General features: G+C 43.5%; 1 protein-coding gene across 2 annotated transcripts in view; it reads right to left on the reverse strand.

The window, feature by feature from the left end:
* Positions 1-11,988, reverse strand: part of thoc5 (THO complex 5) — a 70,301-nt gene extending 58,313 nt beyond the window's left edge. Inside the window, exons 1-3 of one of the 2 annotated variants that reach the window (XM_070083451.1) lie at positions 11,631-11,988; positions 4,680-4,817; positions 325-405 (exon numbers count right to left, since the gene is read on the reverse strand). In XM_070083451.1, coding sequence (XP_069939552.1) covers positions 325-405; positions 4,680-4,817; positions 11,631-11,906 — 495 coding nt within the window. In that variant the 5' untranslated portion in view covers positions 11,907-11,988. Of the gene's footprint in view, positions 1-324; positions 406-4,679; positions 4,818-11,560; positions 11,582-11,630 lie in introns of those variants that run through there. The other variant, XM_070083453.1, reaches the window with a different exon arrangement.
* Between the last annotated feature and the right edge of the window lie 6,663 nt (positions 11,989-18,651).

Here is an 18,651-nt window from a genome sequence, read left to right on the forward strand (position 1 = left end):
GCAGATTTGATTTCATTACTTTCAGAAAAAGATTCTCTACCATTTCAAAAGAATTTTTTTTTTTAAAGTGGACACTGGGTGCAATATTAATTTTGGGGGACTGGACAGTGAAAGAGTTAATTTCTGTGATAGTCTGAAACATTACTGTGATAACATCAGTATCAGTAACCTTGTCTTTCCTGGCTTACCTTCTACACTCAACTGAAACACAGCAGTGACAACATTAATTTAAAAAGTCTCACATATCCTAGCTTACCTTCTGTACCCAACTGAGACACAGCAGTGACAACATTAATATAAGCAGCCACACATGTCCTAGCTTACCTTCTGCACTCGACTGAGACGCCTCAGTGACAACATCAGCATAAGAACTTGGATACGACGTTCTTCCACCTCGTTCAACCACTGAAACCCACAACATCTTGTTATTCTATATTCATAAAACCTGAAACATGTTATGTATCATCCACAATCATGGTAATTCATTTTGATAAATCATTTAATGTGTTTTCCATAATATAGGAAGCACTGGTGTACTGAAGACCTGTGACCAGTTACAAGGTTCTTCAACCCTAGCAGCTTGACCCAAGACCAGACTTCACTGGTGACTGCCAGGTGACCTAGGTTGTTGCTGCTAGCAGCCTGCATGCCTACCAAGTCATCACAACTTGTCTAATTACTCACTTGTAGTGAGTAGCTGGAACTTTTCCCTTAACAGTTTTGATATTCCTGGTAGAAGGAAGTTATTTACCCTAGACACTGCTGTGTTTGCTCTGAATGACCACCATGGTTTTAATGTTTAACATAAATATAAAACTTACATGCCTGTCATCTATAACTGTGCCTATGGTACCTCTGCTTTTACTGAGTTTTACATAGTTTCTCCCACATCTTTCATGCTTCAAGTTATGGTAGTGTGCAGATTGGGGACCTGACACTTAAGCATTTTCCAAATACAGTGGACCCCCGGTTAACGATATTTTTTCATTCCAGATTGCCAGGGAACATAAGGAATATTGTGAAGTACGTTAGTCCATTTCAGACACTACACGTAAGCATAATTGGTCGCATTTGGAGGTGATCGTTAAGCGGGGGTCCACTGTATATAAACTAGAATCTTATATATGGTATATCTGGGGATAATATATTCAGTAAATCCAGCATTTTCTGGCCAAAACTAACATGGCAGTCATCCTCCCGCCCTCTCTACTCCACTGATCCAGCCCCCCTGTGACTTCTTTCTCATCTCAAAAATAAAAATGGTACTCAAGGGGTGGTGTTTAAATGATGTGGAGGCGGTTCCAGCAGAATCATATACAGCACTAAACACCGTTATGAAAGAAGAGTTCCAGACATGTTTTGACAAGTAGCATTACAAATCCCCTGCTCACTTTCCTAATCTTAAATTTTCAATCAAAATGCTTTCACACAGTCCATAAAAAAAAAATTCCCACAGTATACTTGCAATGTCCTGGATACTCTGATGACAGTCTTTGTGAATGACCTTGATCAATTTTTGAATGCTGGCCTTTGTGTCTGACATTTATGGATGACCAGTGTTCATCATCCTCAATTGATAGTCATCCTGCTTCGAATGGAGAAAACCATTCAAAACACTGTGTCCGGCCCACTGCTTCATCGACAAATGCTTGTTAAAGCATTTTGCGAGTTTCACTAGTCATTTTACCAGGCTTGAAACAGAATCTCTCACACAAACTCACATACATGCTGTTCTTCAAATATTCCATCTAGTTACACAAAAAAAATCACAATGCACTGACATGACAAAAAATGCCTGTCTAACCTCAACAGAATGACCAACTGCAATGAAACTCGCCATGCTACTTCACAGAGGAGAGTATGGTAGTACCCCCGTATCCACGATGGATACATTCCAAGGACTTCCCATGGATACCAAAACCATGGATAATAGCAAACCCTATATTTATGTCCTATACATACCTATTATAAAGTTTAATTGATAAATTATGCACAATAAGTGGAGAATTATCACTGTTTCACTGATAAGAAGTACTTCACAGCTTCTCTTAGGCTTTGAAGAACTGCCAGCATTTCTACTTTTGCACTTTGAGGCCATTATTATGCAAAATACAGAGGTATTTTTGGGCCACAATAAACTATGGATAACTGAAACTGCAGATACCAAATCATTGGATACTGGGGTTCTACTGTACTGCACAATGTGATCTACACTGTTGCAATACGGTATTGCACCCAGGAAGCATGTGAAAATTTGAGTACCGGAACTTTTGGATAGCACCTCGTATATCATTTCTTCAGCTGCCCATGGATCATTTCTTCAGCTGCCCCTGGATCATTTCTTCAGTGGCCAACTGGATCATTTCTTCATTTGCCCCTGGATCATTTCTTCAGTGGCCAACTGGATCATTTCTTCAGTGGTCAACTGGATCATTTATTCAGTGGCCAACTGGATCATTTATTCAGTGGCCAACTGGATCATTTCTTCAATGAGCCCTGAATCATTTCTTCAATTGCCCCTGGATCATTTCTTTGGTTACCCCTGGACCTTTTCTTCAGTGGCCAACTGTATCATTTCTTCAGTTGCCCCTGGATCACTTCTTCAGTTGCCCTTGGATCACTTTTTCAGTTGCCCCTGAATCACTTCTTTGGTTGCCCCTGGATCATTTATTCAGTGGCCAACTGGATCATTTCTTCAATGAGCCCTGAATCATTTCTTCAATTGCCCCTGGATCATTTCTTTGGTTACCCCTGGATCATTTCTTCAGTGGCCAACCAAATAATTTCTTCAGTGGCCAACCGAATAATTTCTTCAGTGGCCAACCAAATCATTTCTTCAATTGCCCCCTAGATCATTTCTTCAGCTGTCCCCAGATCATTTCTTTAGTTGCCCCCAGAACATTTCTTCAGCTGTCCCCAGATCATTTCTTTAGTTGCCCCCAGATCATTTCTTTAGTTGCCCCCAGAACATTTCTTCAGCTGTCCCCTGATCATTTCTTTAGTTGCCCCCAGATCATTTCTTCAACTGTCCACAGATCATTTCTTTAGTTGCCCCCAGATCATTTCTTCAACTGTCCCCAGATCATTTCTTTAGTTGCCCTCAGATCATTTCTTTAGGTGCCCCAAGATCATTTCTTTAGTTGCCTCAAGATCATTTCTTTAGTTGCCCCAAGATCATTTCTTTAGTTGCCCCCAGATCATTTCTTTAGTTGCCCCCAGATCATTTCTTTAGTTGCCCCCAGATCATTTCTTTAGTTGCCCTCAGATCATTTCTTTAGTTGCCCCAAGATCATTTCTTTAGTTGACCCAAGATCATTTCTTTAGTTGCCCCCAGATCATTTCTTTAGTTGCCCTCAGATCATTTCTTTAGTTGCCTCAAGATCATTTCTTTAGTTGCCCCAAGATCATTTCTTTAGTTGCCCCCAGATCATTTCTTTAGTTGCCCCCAGATCATTTCTTTAGTTGCCCCCAGATCATTTCTTTAGTTGCTCCCAGATCATTTCTTTAGTTGCTCCCAGATCATTTCTTTAGTTGCCCCCAGATCATTTCTTTAGTTGCCCCCAGATCATTTCTTTAGTTGCCCCAAGATTATTTCTTCAGTTGCTGGTCAAAGGCCTCCAGCCTTTGACCAGTCTTCCCTAAATTATGATGGAAATATTACAAAAATGAGACCTACTGCATTAACCCTTAAACTGTCCAAACGTAGATCTATGTACTGCTAGCGCTCCAAACACAGATCTACATTTGTGCCGCTAGCGTTCCAAATATAGATCTACGTTTGTACCACTAGCACTCCAAACGTAGATCTACGTTTGTACCACTAGCACTCCAAACGTAGATCTACGTTTGTGCCATTAGCACTCCAAACGTAGATCTACGTTTGTACCACTAGCACTCCAAACGTAGATCTACGTTTGTACCACTAGCACTCCAAATGTAGATCTACGTTTGTACCACTAGCACTCCAAACGTAGATCTACGTTTGTACCACTAGCACTCCAAACGTAGATCTACGTTTGTGCCGCTAGCACTCCAAACATAGATCTACATTTTATTTTACATGCTTTCAAATGTAAAATAAAATGTAGATCTACGTTCGGAGCGCTACGCAAGTAAACGTAGGTCTACGTTTTGACAGTTGAAGAGTTATAAAAACCATTCAGGAAAGTAAAAACAGTAAATCCTGAATGTAAGTCGAAGTTTGCAAGATTTACTTGTCAACTTACATGCTCAAGTCAGAGATATAAAGTAAGGCCTACAATCCTGCCATTGTGAATTTTAAACAGTCTTCCACTTCACAGTTATACAACAAAATGGCCATGGACGGTGGATGTCTACCAGCCTACTGCTATTATTTATCAATCTTATGAAAAATATGTTTCCTAGTACAGTATGTTTCCAGCAAAACCTACTACATAAAAGTGATGCAGGACCTGATGCCTCTGTGTCAAATATGTTAAACAATATTGTGAAAATAAACTTAGTCAAAACTCAGCCATGAAGAAAGTAAAGTATTTAACTAAATTACAAACAATATGGGGTCTTAATTATATCAACTATACATTGTGTATGGAATATGGAGTTTAACACACAAGGCACTGTATGTGCAGTGTACAGTACTACTGTATGTGTACTATCAAAGTTAAGAAGAGTTTTTGGTTACTTTTATCAGTGTTTACCTGGTCAGGCCTGTCAAGCTTCAGTTTGAGGATTTCCTTCATCAGAGTTCTTATGTGTTGCATAATCGCTGCCACAAGTTTCTCATCCTCTTCCTCAGATCTCTCCTGAGCCTCTAAACACTCATGGTCCAAGCTTGCCTGCAACATTCAACTCTTATTAACTCATCCTCAAAAATTGCCTAAAACTATCATGTAAATGGTATACAAAACTGACACTTGTGTACCTGTATTGTGAAGATGTTTCACCAACCTGGGGTTTTGTCAATACAATGCAAAGAATAAATAATGGAAGATGAGAAGAGATAATCTAAAGTGGTCAGTCCCTCAGCCATGCTAGAAGCGCTCACACCCATCTAATTTCTGTAATGGATTGATAAAGCCACTGGTTTTCACAACATCTACATAATAAAGATACCCAAGCATTGTAGCTGTGTTATAAACACAGTTGCAACATTTGTATTGACAAAAAATTAATTATAAAGCACATTAAACAATAGTAATTATCCAGTGTAATTGTTGGCCTGGGCAGTAGGCTCGCATCTCACCAGCTGCTCATCCATCATTAGGTCAGTGGATGGAAGAGTAGCCATGTAAGCTCTGTAATAACTAACACACTGTAGCAATACCCTAAGCAAGCTGAGAGTACGTAACTTATCTCAGGTTAAATTACATTTTTTAAAACCATTAATTTATGGGCAAAGAGTTGTTATTCTACCTCAGCTCATTATATAACTCAGTCCTATACAAGACATACAGTTGACCCCTTGAACAACACAGGCTTGAACTGCACAGGTCCACTTATATTTGCATTTTTTCAATAAATATATTGGAATTTTTTTTTCAGAGATTTGCGACAACCTGATAAAACTTGCAGATGAACCAAGTAGCCTAGAAATATAAAAAAATTAAGAAAAAGTTAGGTATGTAGACCCTCATATATTACACAGATTTATTTGGCACATTTTGGTTACTACACTATTGTATTGTTTATGTACTACATCTACATTTCATGTAAAAAATTTTTTTGTTTTAATACTTCTGGGTGTCAGGAACGGATTAATTGTATTTACATTATTTCTTATGGGGAAAATCGATTCAAACATCGTCTATTTCGATAATAGTCCCACTTCCAGGAAAAGGATTATGGATGATAATTGAGGGACCACTGTATGTCACTTATATCAGCAAGGTCTATATACCTTGTACAGGTCGGCCATCACTAATCCGGCAATCAGTTATCCGGTTCCATCAGTAATCTGGCATTAATTTTGGCTAGCATAATTTCAAATTTCATCATTATACTGGCTCAAATCATTATACTGACTCAGAAATTGTGCACTGTTGTAAATCCACAGCAGATGGTTGTAAATCCACAGCAGATGGTTGTAAATCCACAGGAGGAGAAAGCAGTGATGAAAATGAGGAAGATGTGGCAGAAAGAGTCCCTATTGATAGGGAACCACTGTAATCCGGCAAACTCACTAATCCAGCACACTACAGGCCCCAATGATGCCGGATTAGTGATGGCCGACCTGTACATGTACTTATAGAAATAAAAATTTTAAATTATTAAATAGTATTTAATTATCAAATAATTATTATATAAATTAAGTATGCATCTAGATACCCCGATCCCCATGGGAGGCTGATTTGCACACATCCCATCACCCTCCCCCACAGTGCTAAGACAATGCATATTGGAGAGGTCTCAGGCAGGTCTGCCGCAACACTCCTTGCGCCTTAATGGAAATGAGTGCTCTTCTATTGGAAATGAAAACCTAAATTTAAATCATGTTACAGTGGACCCCCGCATAGCGACTTTAATCCGTGCAAGAGGGCTCATTGTTATGCGAAATGATCGGTATGCGAATGAATTTTCCCCATAAGAAATAATGGAAATCAAATTAATCCGTGCAAGACACCCAAAAGTATGAAAAAAAAATTTTTACCACATGAAATATACATTTTCCAACACACAAACAGAAGGATACATGCACAATAGTAGAGCAGTACATGCACAATATATATTGTGCATGTACTACTCTACTAAATGAAGAATAAATGACACTTACCTTTATTGAAGATGCAGCAATGACTGATGAGACACTGTGTCCTGGGAGTGCCTTTTCCTCCTGAGTACTGTAGGTCCTGTTTGGCATTTTCTTCCAGAACAGGCCTTATCACACTGTGTATGCCACTACGATTCTTAAATCTCTCAAACCAACCTTTGCTGGCTTTAAATTCACCAATATGAGCACTAGTTCCAGGCATTTTTCCCTGTTCACCTGGGTGTTAGTCGACTGGTGTGGGTTGCATCCTGGGAGACAAGATTAAGGACCCCAATGGAAATAAGTTAGACAGTCTTCGATGACACTGACTTTTTTGGGTTATCCTGGGTGGCAAATCCTCTGGGGTTAATTGTTTCTTGGTATTCTTAATAAGCCACACCAACAACAGTGCTACAGCAGCAGCAGCTGACAGTGCTACAGCAGCAGCAGCAGCAGCAGCAGCAGCAGACAGTGCTACAGCAGCAGCAGACGATGCTACAGCAGCAGCAGACGATGCTACAGCAGCAGCAGCAGCTGACAGTGCTACAGCAGCAGCAGACGGTACTACAACAGCAGCAGCAGCTGATGGTGGTACAACAGCAGCAGCAGCTGACAGTGCTACAGCAGCAGCAGACGATGCTACAGCAGCAGCAGACGGTACTACAGCAGCAGCAGCAGCAGCAGCTGACGGTGGTACAACAGCAGCAGCAGCTGACAGTGCAGCAGCAGCTGACAGTGCAGCAGCAGCAGCAGCTGATGGTGGTACAGCAGCAGCAGCAGCTGTACCACCAATAGTAGCGATGGTTGATTGGGGTTTATTATACAACCTGGCCAGCTCAGAGACACGCACTCCACTTTCATACTTATCAATGATCTTTTTCATCTCTATAGTAATTCTCACCCTTATTGCTGTAGGGTTGGCACTAGAAGCTTTCTTGGGGTCCATGGTCACTTATTTTGCAGATAAAATCACCAAAAACACTGTAATAATACGAAATGTTCCGATTGTATGCTTGGATGTTACCGCGGAGGCTGGCTGGTAAACAATGCCACCGGCAGCACATGTGAGGCTGGCTAAGGGCGCACATTGGACGCGTCTCAGACGAAGAGTGGTGAGCGGGTTTTTGAGCGGTATGCGAGGCAAAATTTTTGTGATAAAAGCGAGCGGTATGCGGATTGAACGTTATGTGATGCGTACGGTATGCGGGGGTCCACTGTATATATAAAATGGGAGTTATAACAGTGGCATGACTTAAAGTTTTCTACTGTACTTTATTCCCAACATGATTTTGTGAGCTAAATTGTCCAAAATTGATGCAAACATACATTTACAATACAGTGGACCCCCGACTTATGATATTAATCCGTTCCAGAGAGCACATCGTAAGACAAAATTATTGTAAGTCGAATTAATTTTCCCCATAAGAAATAATGGAAATCAAATTAATCCATTCAAGACACCCAAAAGTGTGAAAAAAATTTTACCACATGAAAAATACATTTTCCTAGTGTACTAAATAAAGAATAAATGACACTTACCTTTACTGAAGATGTGGTGATGAGTGATGAGACACTGTTTGTATCCTGGGAGTGCCTTTTCCTCATGAGTAATGTAGGTCCTGTTTGGCATTTCCTTCCAGAACAGGTCTTATCACACTGTGTATGCCACTACGATTCTTAAATCTCTCAAACCAACCTTTGCTGGCCTTAACTTGACTCACGAAATCGTGGTATGGTTTGCTGGCCTTAAATTCGCCAATAAGAGCACTAGTTTCAGGCATTTTTTCCTGTTCACCTGGGTGTTAGTCAACTTTTCTGGGTTGCATCCTGGAGGACAAGGTTAAGGACCCCAATGGAAATAAGGTAGACAGTCCTCGATGACACACTGACTTTCTTGGGTTATCCTGGGTGGCTAAACCTCTGGGGTTAATCATTTCTCGGTATTCTCGATAAGCCCATGGTGGTTTATTTAACAGTTACAAGCACTAAAAACACTGGAATAATACAAAATTTATCTAATGTATGCATGCAACCGTCCACCCTGACTTGTAAACAATATCACACTAGCTCAGCTGAGGAGCTCAGGCCAGACAGACCAGACGGCTGTGTTCGGGACGAATGAAGTGGAGTTTTTCAACGTAAGTCGGGGTCAAATTTTTACGCTGACAAGCATCGCAAGTCAGTTTTATCGTAGGTTGAGGCCATCATAAGTTGGGGGTCCACTGTATAACCCAACCTAACATAACCTAACTCAACATAATCTACTGTCAATTAATTAATAATGAAACACACATTGTTGAGGGTGAAAACAGACAATATTGCATTGAGGAAGTTGCTGTGTTATTGTTTTTTAATAATAATAATAACATCTGTATTTACTACCAGTACATGTACAAGGTATACAGACCATAGCTGACATCAGTGACATACTACTATATAGAAAGCCGCTCGTTATGCTGAGCATTTCCCGCAAATTAGGTCAGTTTTGTCCCAGGATGCGACCCACACCAGTCCACTAACACCCAGGATGCGACCCACACCAGTCCACTAACACCCAGGTACCTATTTTACTGATGGATGAACATAGACAACTGGTGTAAATGCCTTACTGTGTTAATACAAATGATAGTATTGCCTGTCCTGCCTGCTGTGGTCTACCTTTCCTGCCTGCTGTGGTCTACCTTTCCTGCATGTTGTGGCCTGCCTGTCCTGCCTCCTGTGGTCTACCTTTCCTGTCTGTTGTAGCCTGCCTGTCCTGCCTGTTGTGGTCTACCTTTCCTGCCTGTTGTGGCCTGCCTGTCCTGCCTCCTGAGGTCTACCTTTCCTGCCTGTTGTAGCCTGCCTGTCCTGCCTGCTGTGGCCTGTCTGTCCTGCCTGCTGTGGCCTGCCTGTCCTGCCTGCTGTGGTCTGCCTGTCCTGCCTGCTGTGGTCTGCCTGTCCTGCCTGCTGTGGCCTGCCTGTCCTGCCTGCTGTGCCCTGCGTATCATGCCTGCTGTGGCCTGCCTGTCCTGCCTGCTGTGGTCTGCCTGTCCTGCCTGCTGTGGTCTGCCTGTCCTGCCTGCTGTGGCCTGCCTGTCCTGCCTGCTGTGGTCTGCCTGTCCTGCCTGCTGTGGTCTACCTTTCCTGCCTGTTGTGGCCTGCCTGTCCTGCCTGCTGTGGCCTGCCTGTCCTGCCTGCTGAGGCCTGCCTGTCCTGCCTGCTGTGGTCTGCCTGCTGTGGTCTGCCTGCTGTGGCCTGCCTGTCCTGCCTGCTACATTCTGCCTGTCCTGCCTGCTACATTCTGCCTGTCCTGCCTGCTGTGGCCTGCCTGTCCTGCCTGCTGTGGTCTGCCTGTCCTGCCTGGTATGGTCTGCCTGTCCTGCCTGCTGTGGCCTGCCTGTCCTGCCTGCTGTGGCCTGCCTGTCCTGCCTGCTGTGGTCTGCCTGTCCTGCCTGCTGTGGCCTGCCTGTCCTGCGTGCTGTGGCCTGCCTGTCCTGCCTGCTACAGTCTGCCTGTCCTGCCTGCTACAGTCTGCCTGTCCTGCCTGCTATGGTCTGCCTGTCCTGCCTGCTGTGGCCTGCCTGTCCTGCCTGCTGTGGCCTGCCTGTCCTGCCTGCTGTGGTCTACCTTTCCTGCCTGCTGTGGCCTGCCTGTCCTGCCTGGTATGGTCTACCTTTCCTGCCTGCTGTGGCCTGCCTGTCCTGCCTGGTATGGTCTGCCTGTCCTACCTGCTGTGGTCTGCCTGTCCTGCCTGCTGTGGCATGCCTGTCCTGCCTGCTGTGCCCTGCGTATCCTGCCTCCTGTGGTCTGCCTGTTCTGCCTGCTGTGGCCTGAATGTCCTGCCTGCTGTGGTCTGCCTGTCCTGCCTGCTGTGGTCTGCCTGTAGTGCCTGCTGTGGCCTGCCTGTCCTGCCTGCTGTGGTCTGCCTGTCCTGCCTGCTGTGGTCTGCCTGTAGTGCCTGCTGTGGTCTGCCTGTCCTGCCTGCTGTGGTCTGCCTGTAGTGCCTGCTGTGGCCTGCCTGTCCTGCCTGCTGTGGTCTGCCTGTCCTGCCTGCTGTGGTCTGCCTGTCCTGCCTGCTGTGGTCTGCCTGTAGTGCCTGCTGTGGTCTGCCTGTCCTGCCTGCTGTGGTCTGCCTGTAGTGCCTGCTGTGGCCTGCCTGTCCTGCCTGCTGTGGTCTGCCTGTCCTGCCTGCTGTGATCTGCCTGTCCTGCCTGCTGTGGTCTGCCTGTAGTGCCTGCTGTGGCCTGCCTGTCCTGCCTGCTGTGGTCTGCCTGTCCTGCCTGCTGTGGTCTGCCTGTCCTGCCTGCTGTGGTCTGCCTGTAGTGCCTGCTGTGGCCTGCCTGTCCTGCCTGCTGTGGTCTGCCTGTCCTGCCTGCTGTGGTCTGCCTGTAGTGCCTGCTGTGGTCTGCCTGTCCTGCCTGCTGTGGTCTGCCTGTAGTGCCTGCTGTGGCCTGCCTGTCCTGCCTGCTGTGGTCTGCCTGTCCTGCCTGCTGTGGTCTGCCTGTCCTGCCTGCTGTGGTCTGCCTGTAGTGCCTGCTGTGGTCTGCCTGTCCTGCCTGCTGTGGTCTGCCTGTAGTGCCTGCTGTGGCCTGCCTGTCCTGCCTGCTGTGGTCTGCCTGTCCTGCCTGCTGTGATCTGCCTGTCCTGCCTGCTGTGGTCTGCCTGTAGTGCCTGCTGTGGCCTGCCTGTCCTGCCTGCTGTGGTCTGCCTGTCCTGCCTGCTGTGGTCTGCCTGTCCTGCCTGCTGTGGTCTGCCTGTAGTGCCTGCTGTGGCCTGCCTGTCCTGCCTGCTGTGGCCTGCCTGTCCTGCCTGCTGTGGCCTGCCTGTCCTGCCTGCTGTGACCTGTGTACTCACCTACATGTGTTTGCTGTGGGTCGAGCCAGAGCTCCTGGTCCCTGCCAGACCGGTGGATCACCAGACTCACCTGGTAGACATCTGTTATGTTGATGGTGGTAGTGGTGGTAGGGATGGTGGTAGGTGGTATGGTGGTGGTAGTAGTGGTGGTAGTAGTGACCTTGTTAAGCAGACTACGAGGCTGTGGCTGCTGTTGTTGTGTTGCTACCACCACCGCCGGGGCATCACCTCCTCCTGTTGCTCCTGTTGTTCCTGTTGCAGGTTTCCTGGTCACTTCAGCTGCAGTTTTGCGTCGACGTTTAGACTCACGAGTCCCTGTGTCACCATTCTCGTCTCCACGACCCATTATTGTGTTATAATGATGATCACCAGAACTGTGTCAGCCACGCCGCCACCTTTGTTTATCTCAGGGACCACCACTATAAACTACCACCACTATAAACTACCACCACTATAAACTACCAGCACTATAAACTACCACCACTATAAACTACCACCACTATAAACTACCACCACTATAAACTACCACCACTATAAACTACCACCACTATAAACTACCACCACTATAAACTACCAGCACTATAAACTACCACCACTATAAACTACCACCACTATAAACTACCACCACTATAAACTACCACCACTATAAACTACCACCACTATAAACTACCACCACTATAAACTACCACCACTATAAACTACCACCACTATAAACTACCACCACTATAAACTACCACCACTATAAACTACCACCACTATAAACTACCACCACTATAAACTACCACCACTATAAACTACCACCACTATAAACTACCACCACTATAAACTACCACCACTATAAACTACCCACTATAAACTACCACCACTATAAACTACCACCACTATAAACTACCACCACTATAAACTACCACCACTATAAACTACCACCACTATAAACTACCACCACTATAAACTACCACCACTATAAACTACCACCACTATAAACTACCACCACTATAAACTACCACCACTATAAACTACCACCACTATAAACTACCAGCACTATAAACTACCAGCACTATAAACTACCAGCACTATAAACTACCACCACTATAAACTACCACCACTATAAACTACCACCACTATAAACTACCACCACTATAAACTACCACCACTATAAACTACCACCACTATAAACTACCACCACTATAAACTACCACCACTATAAACTACCACTACTATAAACTACCACCACTATAAACTACCACCACTATAAACTACCACCACTATAAACTACCACCACTATAAACTACCACCACTATAAACTACCACCACTATAAACTACCACCACTATAAACTACCACCACTATAAACTACCACCACTATAAACTACCACCACTATAAACTACCACCACTATAAACTACCACCACTATAAACTACCACCACTATAAACTACCAGCACTATAAACTACCACCACTATAAACTACCACCACTATAAACTACCAGCACTATAAACTACCACCACTATAAACTACCACCACTATAAACTACCACCACTATAAACTACCAGCACTATAAGCTACCACCACTATAAACTACCAGCACTATAAACTACCACCACTATAAACTACCACCACTATAAACTACCAGCACTATAAACTACCACCACTATAAACTACCAGCACTATAAACTACCACCACTATAAACTACCAGCACTATAAACTACCACCACTATAAACTACCAGCACTATAAACTACCAGCACTATAAACTACCAGCACTATAAACTACCACCACTATAAACTACCAGCACTATAAACTACCACCACTATAAACTACCAGCACTATAAACTACCAGCACTATAAACTACCACCACTATAAACTACCACCACTATAAACTACCAGCACTATAAACTACCACCACTATAAACTACCACCACTATAAACTACCAGCACTATAAACTACCACCACTATAAACTACCAGCACTATAAACTACCACCACTATAAACTACCAGCACTATAAGCTACCACCACTATAAACTACCAGCACTATAAACTACCAGAACTATAAACTACCACCACTATAAACTACCAGCACTATAAACTACCACCACTATAAACTACCAGCACTATAAACTACCACCACTATAAACTACCACCACTATAAACTACCACCACTATAAACTACCACCACTATAAACTACCAGCACTATAAGCTACCACCACTATAAACTACCAGCACTATAAACTACCAGCACTATAAACTACCACCACTATAAACTACCACCACTATAAACTACCACCACTATAAACTACCAGCACTATAAACTACCAGCACTATAAACTACCACCACTATAAACTACCAGCACTATAAACTACCACCACTATAAACTACCACCACTATAAACTACCACCACTATAAACTACCACCACTATAAACTACCACCACTATAAACTACCACCACTATAAACTACCACCACTATAAACTACCACCACTATAAACTACCACCACTATAAACTACCACCACTATAAACTACCAGCACTATAAACTACCACCACTATAAACTACCACCACTATAAACTACCAGCACTATAAACTACCAGCACCATAAACTACCACCACTATAAACTACCAGCACTATAAACTACCACCACTATAAACTACCACCACTATAAACTACCAGCACTATAAACTACCAGCACTATAAACTACCAGCACTATAAACTACCACCACTATAAACTACCACCACTATAAACTACCAGCACTATAAACTACCAGCACTATAAACTACCAGCACTGTATACAACCATCACTATAAACTACCAGCACTGTATACAACCATCCCTATAACTATTTTTTTTATTAACACACTGGCCGATTCCCACCAAGGCAGGGTGGCCCGAAAAAGAAAAACTTTCACCATCATTCACTCCATCACTGTCTTGCCAGAAGGGTGCTTTACACTACAGTTTTTAAACTGCAACATAAGAACATAAGAACATAAGAATGTAGGAACACTGCAGAAGGCCTACTGGCCCATACGAGGCAGGTCCAAGTCTCCTACCGGCTTAAGCCAATGCACCCAACCTAGTCAGGTCAGGTCACACTGACTTAAGGGAGGAACACGGCAACCGACCTGGTAGCACAAGCTATCAGGTCTAACTCACACCCACCCACATCTACTCATGTATTTATCCAACCTATTTTTAAAGCTACACAACGTTCTGGCCTCTATAACGGTACTTGGGAGTTTGTTCCACTCATCCACAACTCTATTACCAAACCAGTACTTTCCTATATCCCTCCTGAATCTGAATTTTTCCAACTTAAAACCATTGCTGCGAGTCCTGTCTAGGCTAGATATTTTCAGCACACTATTTACATCCCCTTTATTTATTCCTGTCTTCCATTTATACACCTCAATCATATCCCCCCTAATTCTACGTCTTTCTAGAGAGTGCAGTTTCAGGGCCCTTAGTCTATCCTCATAGGGAAGGTTTCTGATACATGGGATCATCTTTGTCATCCTCCTTTGTACATTTTCCAGAGAATTTATATCCATTCTGTAATACGGTGACCAAAACTGTGCAGCATAATCTAAATGAGGCCTAACCAAGGATGTATAGAGTTGAAGAACAACCTGAGGACTCCTATTATTTATGCTTCTTGATATGAAGCCAAGGATTCTATTAGCTTTATTGCGAACACTTATGCACTGTTGTCTTGGTTTCAGATTACTGCTAACCAGAACTCCTAAATCTTTTTCGCAATCCGTAATATTAAGATCTACATTATTTAGTTTATATGTGGCATGGTTATTGTCCTGTCCAACATTTAGAACTTTGCATTTGTCTATATTAAACTGCATCTGCCACTTCTCCGACCACTGCATCAGTCTATTCAAATCTTCCTGGAGTGCTCGAATGTCCTCGTCAGAATGAATTCGACGGCCTATTTTGGTGTCATCGGCAAACTTGCCGATGTCGCTCTTTATGCCCTCATCTATGTCGTTTATGTAGATTGTGAACAGCAGGGGGCCCAACACTGACCCCTGTGGAACACCGCTCGTGACGCTTCCCCACTCTGATTTCTCCCCATTTATGCAAACTCTCTGCTGCCTATTTGTCAACCATGCCTCTATCCAGGAAAAAATTTCTCCTCCTATTCCATGTGCTTTAATTTTCCTCAATAGTCTCTGATGTGGGACCCTGTCAAAAGCCTTACTGAAGTCCATATACACAATATCATATTCATTACCATGATCTACCTCCTCAAATACCTTAGTGAAAAAAGTTAATAAATTCGTAAGGCAGGAACGCCCCTTTGTAAAACCATGCTGAGATTCGTTGATTAATTTATGCTTTTCAAGGTGGCTACGAACTGCCTCGGCAATTATTGATTCCATAAATTTTCCCACTATGGAGGTTAGGCTTATTGGTCTATAGTTCGAAGCTAAGGACCTGTCACCTGTTTTGAAAATAGGTATCACATTTGCCATTTTCCACTTATCTGGCACCATGCCAGTTTGTAGTGATATGTTGAAAAGATTAGCCAAAGGTGTGCTAAGCTCCTCTTTACATTCCTTTAGAACCCTTGCATACAGTTCATCAGGGCCTGGGGATTTGTTAGGTTTTAATTTATCTATTTGCCTAAGGACCATGTCACTTGTGACCCTAATAGTGCACAGTTTATTATCGTCCTGTTCTACATAATTTATCATTACTGGAATATCGCTGGTATCCTCCTGTGTAAAAACTGAGAGGAAGTATGTGTTAAAAATTCTACACATTTCCTTATCACTGTCAGTGAGCTGACCCGAGGAACTTTTGAGTGGGCCTATCTTGTCCCTGATCTTACTTCTGTATACCTGAAAGAATCCTTTTGGGTTAGTCTTCGATTCTCTTGCAACTTTAACCTCATAATCTCTATTTGCTTTTCTAATTCCCTTTTTTATTTCTCTCTTTAACTGAATATATCGATTTCTTAATTGCCCCTCTCCTCTTTTGATTTGCCTATATATGCCTCTCTTTTGACCAATCAGATATTTTAATCTATTGTTCATCCATTTAGGATCATTTTTGTTTGATCTGATTTCCCTATTTGGAACATAATTTGACTGAGCAGCTAGAACTATGCCCTGGAAAGCATCATATCGGCAACCATCACCACCTACCTGACCCCTAGTCAGGTCATTCCAGTTCAGCCCACCTAAGTAATTTTTCAGTCCTATGAAATCAGCCAAGCGAAAGTCAGGGACGGAGACTTGATTGCCATTATTAGGGGAATTCCATGATATGTTAAAACTGAGTGATTTGTGATCACTCTCCCCAAGCTCATCATTAACCTCAAGATTATTAATTAGTGTTTCCCTACTGGCAAGAACCAAGTCAAGGAGGTTATTTCCCCTAGTTGGCTCTGTCACAAACTGTTTTAAAAAATAATCCTGGATCGTATAAAGAAAGTCACCCGACTCTAAATTTCCTGTCAAATTGCTCCAGTCAATCTGTCTATAGTTGAAATCTCCCATTAGCACAACATTTTCGTATGTAGATGCCTTACGAATTTCGTCCCATAGAAGTTTACTGCACTCCCTATCAAGATTTGGGGCCCTGTAAATCACACCCAAAATTAGTTTTTCTCGGCCCTCGAGAAGCTGTAACCAAACAGATTCAGTGGCTGACGCTTCTAATTTAATATCTTGTCTAACACAACAATTTAAATTGTCTCTGACATACATCGCTACTCCACCACCTTTCCTGTTGACCCTGTCAGTGTGGAATAATTTATAGCCTTGTATGTGACATTCAGAGGGCATCTCTCTATCTTTCAGATTGAGCCAGGTCTCTGTTATAGCAATAATATCTATGTTTCCTGCACTTGCAATTAATCTTAGCTCATCTATCTTATTTCTAACACTCCTGCTATTAGTATAGTAAACCTTAAGGGAGCTAGTCCCTTGCTGCCCTCTGCTGTCCCCCTTTGTTTGCTGACCTGTTCTATTGTCTTTATTTATAACTTCATGCTGAATGCCTTTTATACATTTACTGTTTCCAACCCTAGTGTTGCAACCTGCTTGTTTCCCACACACACCCATACCTCTATCTTCCATCAGTTTAAAATCATAGGCATTTCACCAATGGCCTTCTCAATCGAGTCTGCAAGTGCTACCACCCCTGCCCCAGAGAGATGTACCCCATCCCTTGCATACATATCATGTTTGCCATAAAAGTTGTTCCAGTTGTCAATGAATGGGATTGCAAGTTCCTTGCAGTATCTGTCTAGCCAGCAATTTACACCAATTGCCCTAGACAACCATTCATTTCCTACTCCCCTTCTAGGCAAGATGCTACATATGATTGGGATCCCTCCCTTAGACTTAATGAAATCTATAGCTGACCTGTACTTATCTAGCAGCTCTTCTCTCCTACCCTTCCCAATATCATTTCCACCAGCACTGAGACAGATAATGGGCTTGTTTCCATTACCTGACATGATATTATCCAGCCTGTTGACAATGTCCCCAACACCAGCTCCAGGGAAGCACACTCTATCTCTCATCTTCTTATTCCTATTACAAAAAGCACGGTCAACATATCTTACCTGAGAGTCACCAACCACAAGAATGCGCTTACCTTCATTAGCAGGGGCAGTAGTACCCTTACCTTCACTGGCCACTGAAGTACATTCATCCTGGAGAACAGAGAAGCGATTTCCTACCTTCAGATCTTCACTCTTAACTTTCCTTACTCTGATGCGCCTCCCATTACTGTGAACAACTCGCCACTTGTAGCAGGTGCTGGGTTGCACCTCACTGCTGGTAGCCGTTGCTACCTCCCCACCTACAGCCTCCTCACAGTGAGAGACAGACTGCACCTCACTGGTAGAAGCCTCATTCCCCACATCTCCAACCACCTCACACTCTCTCCCAGGCCCATTGAGGTGGACCTTCAGCCTCCTAATCTCCTCCTGGAGAAGCAAGACCTCCTCCTTCAACTCTGTACTTCCCATCTCCAGGACTCAAGTCCGGCCTGCCGGTTTCCCCGAATCCCTTCATAAATGTTACTTTGCTCACACTCCAACAGCACGTCAAGTATTAAAAACC

Source organism: Cherax quadricarinatus, chromosome 9, assembly GCF_038502225.1.
Source record: "Cherax quadricarinatus isolate ZL_2023a chromosome 9, ASM3850222v1, whole genome shotgun sequence".
NCBI classification, from domain to species: Eukaryota; Metazoa; Arthropoda; class Malacostraca; order Decapoda; family Parastacidae; genus Cherax; species Cherax quadricarinatus.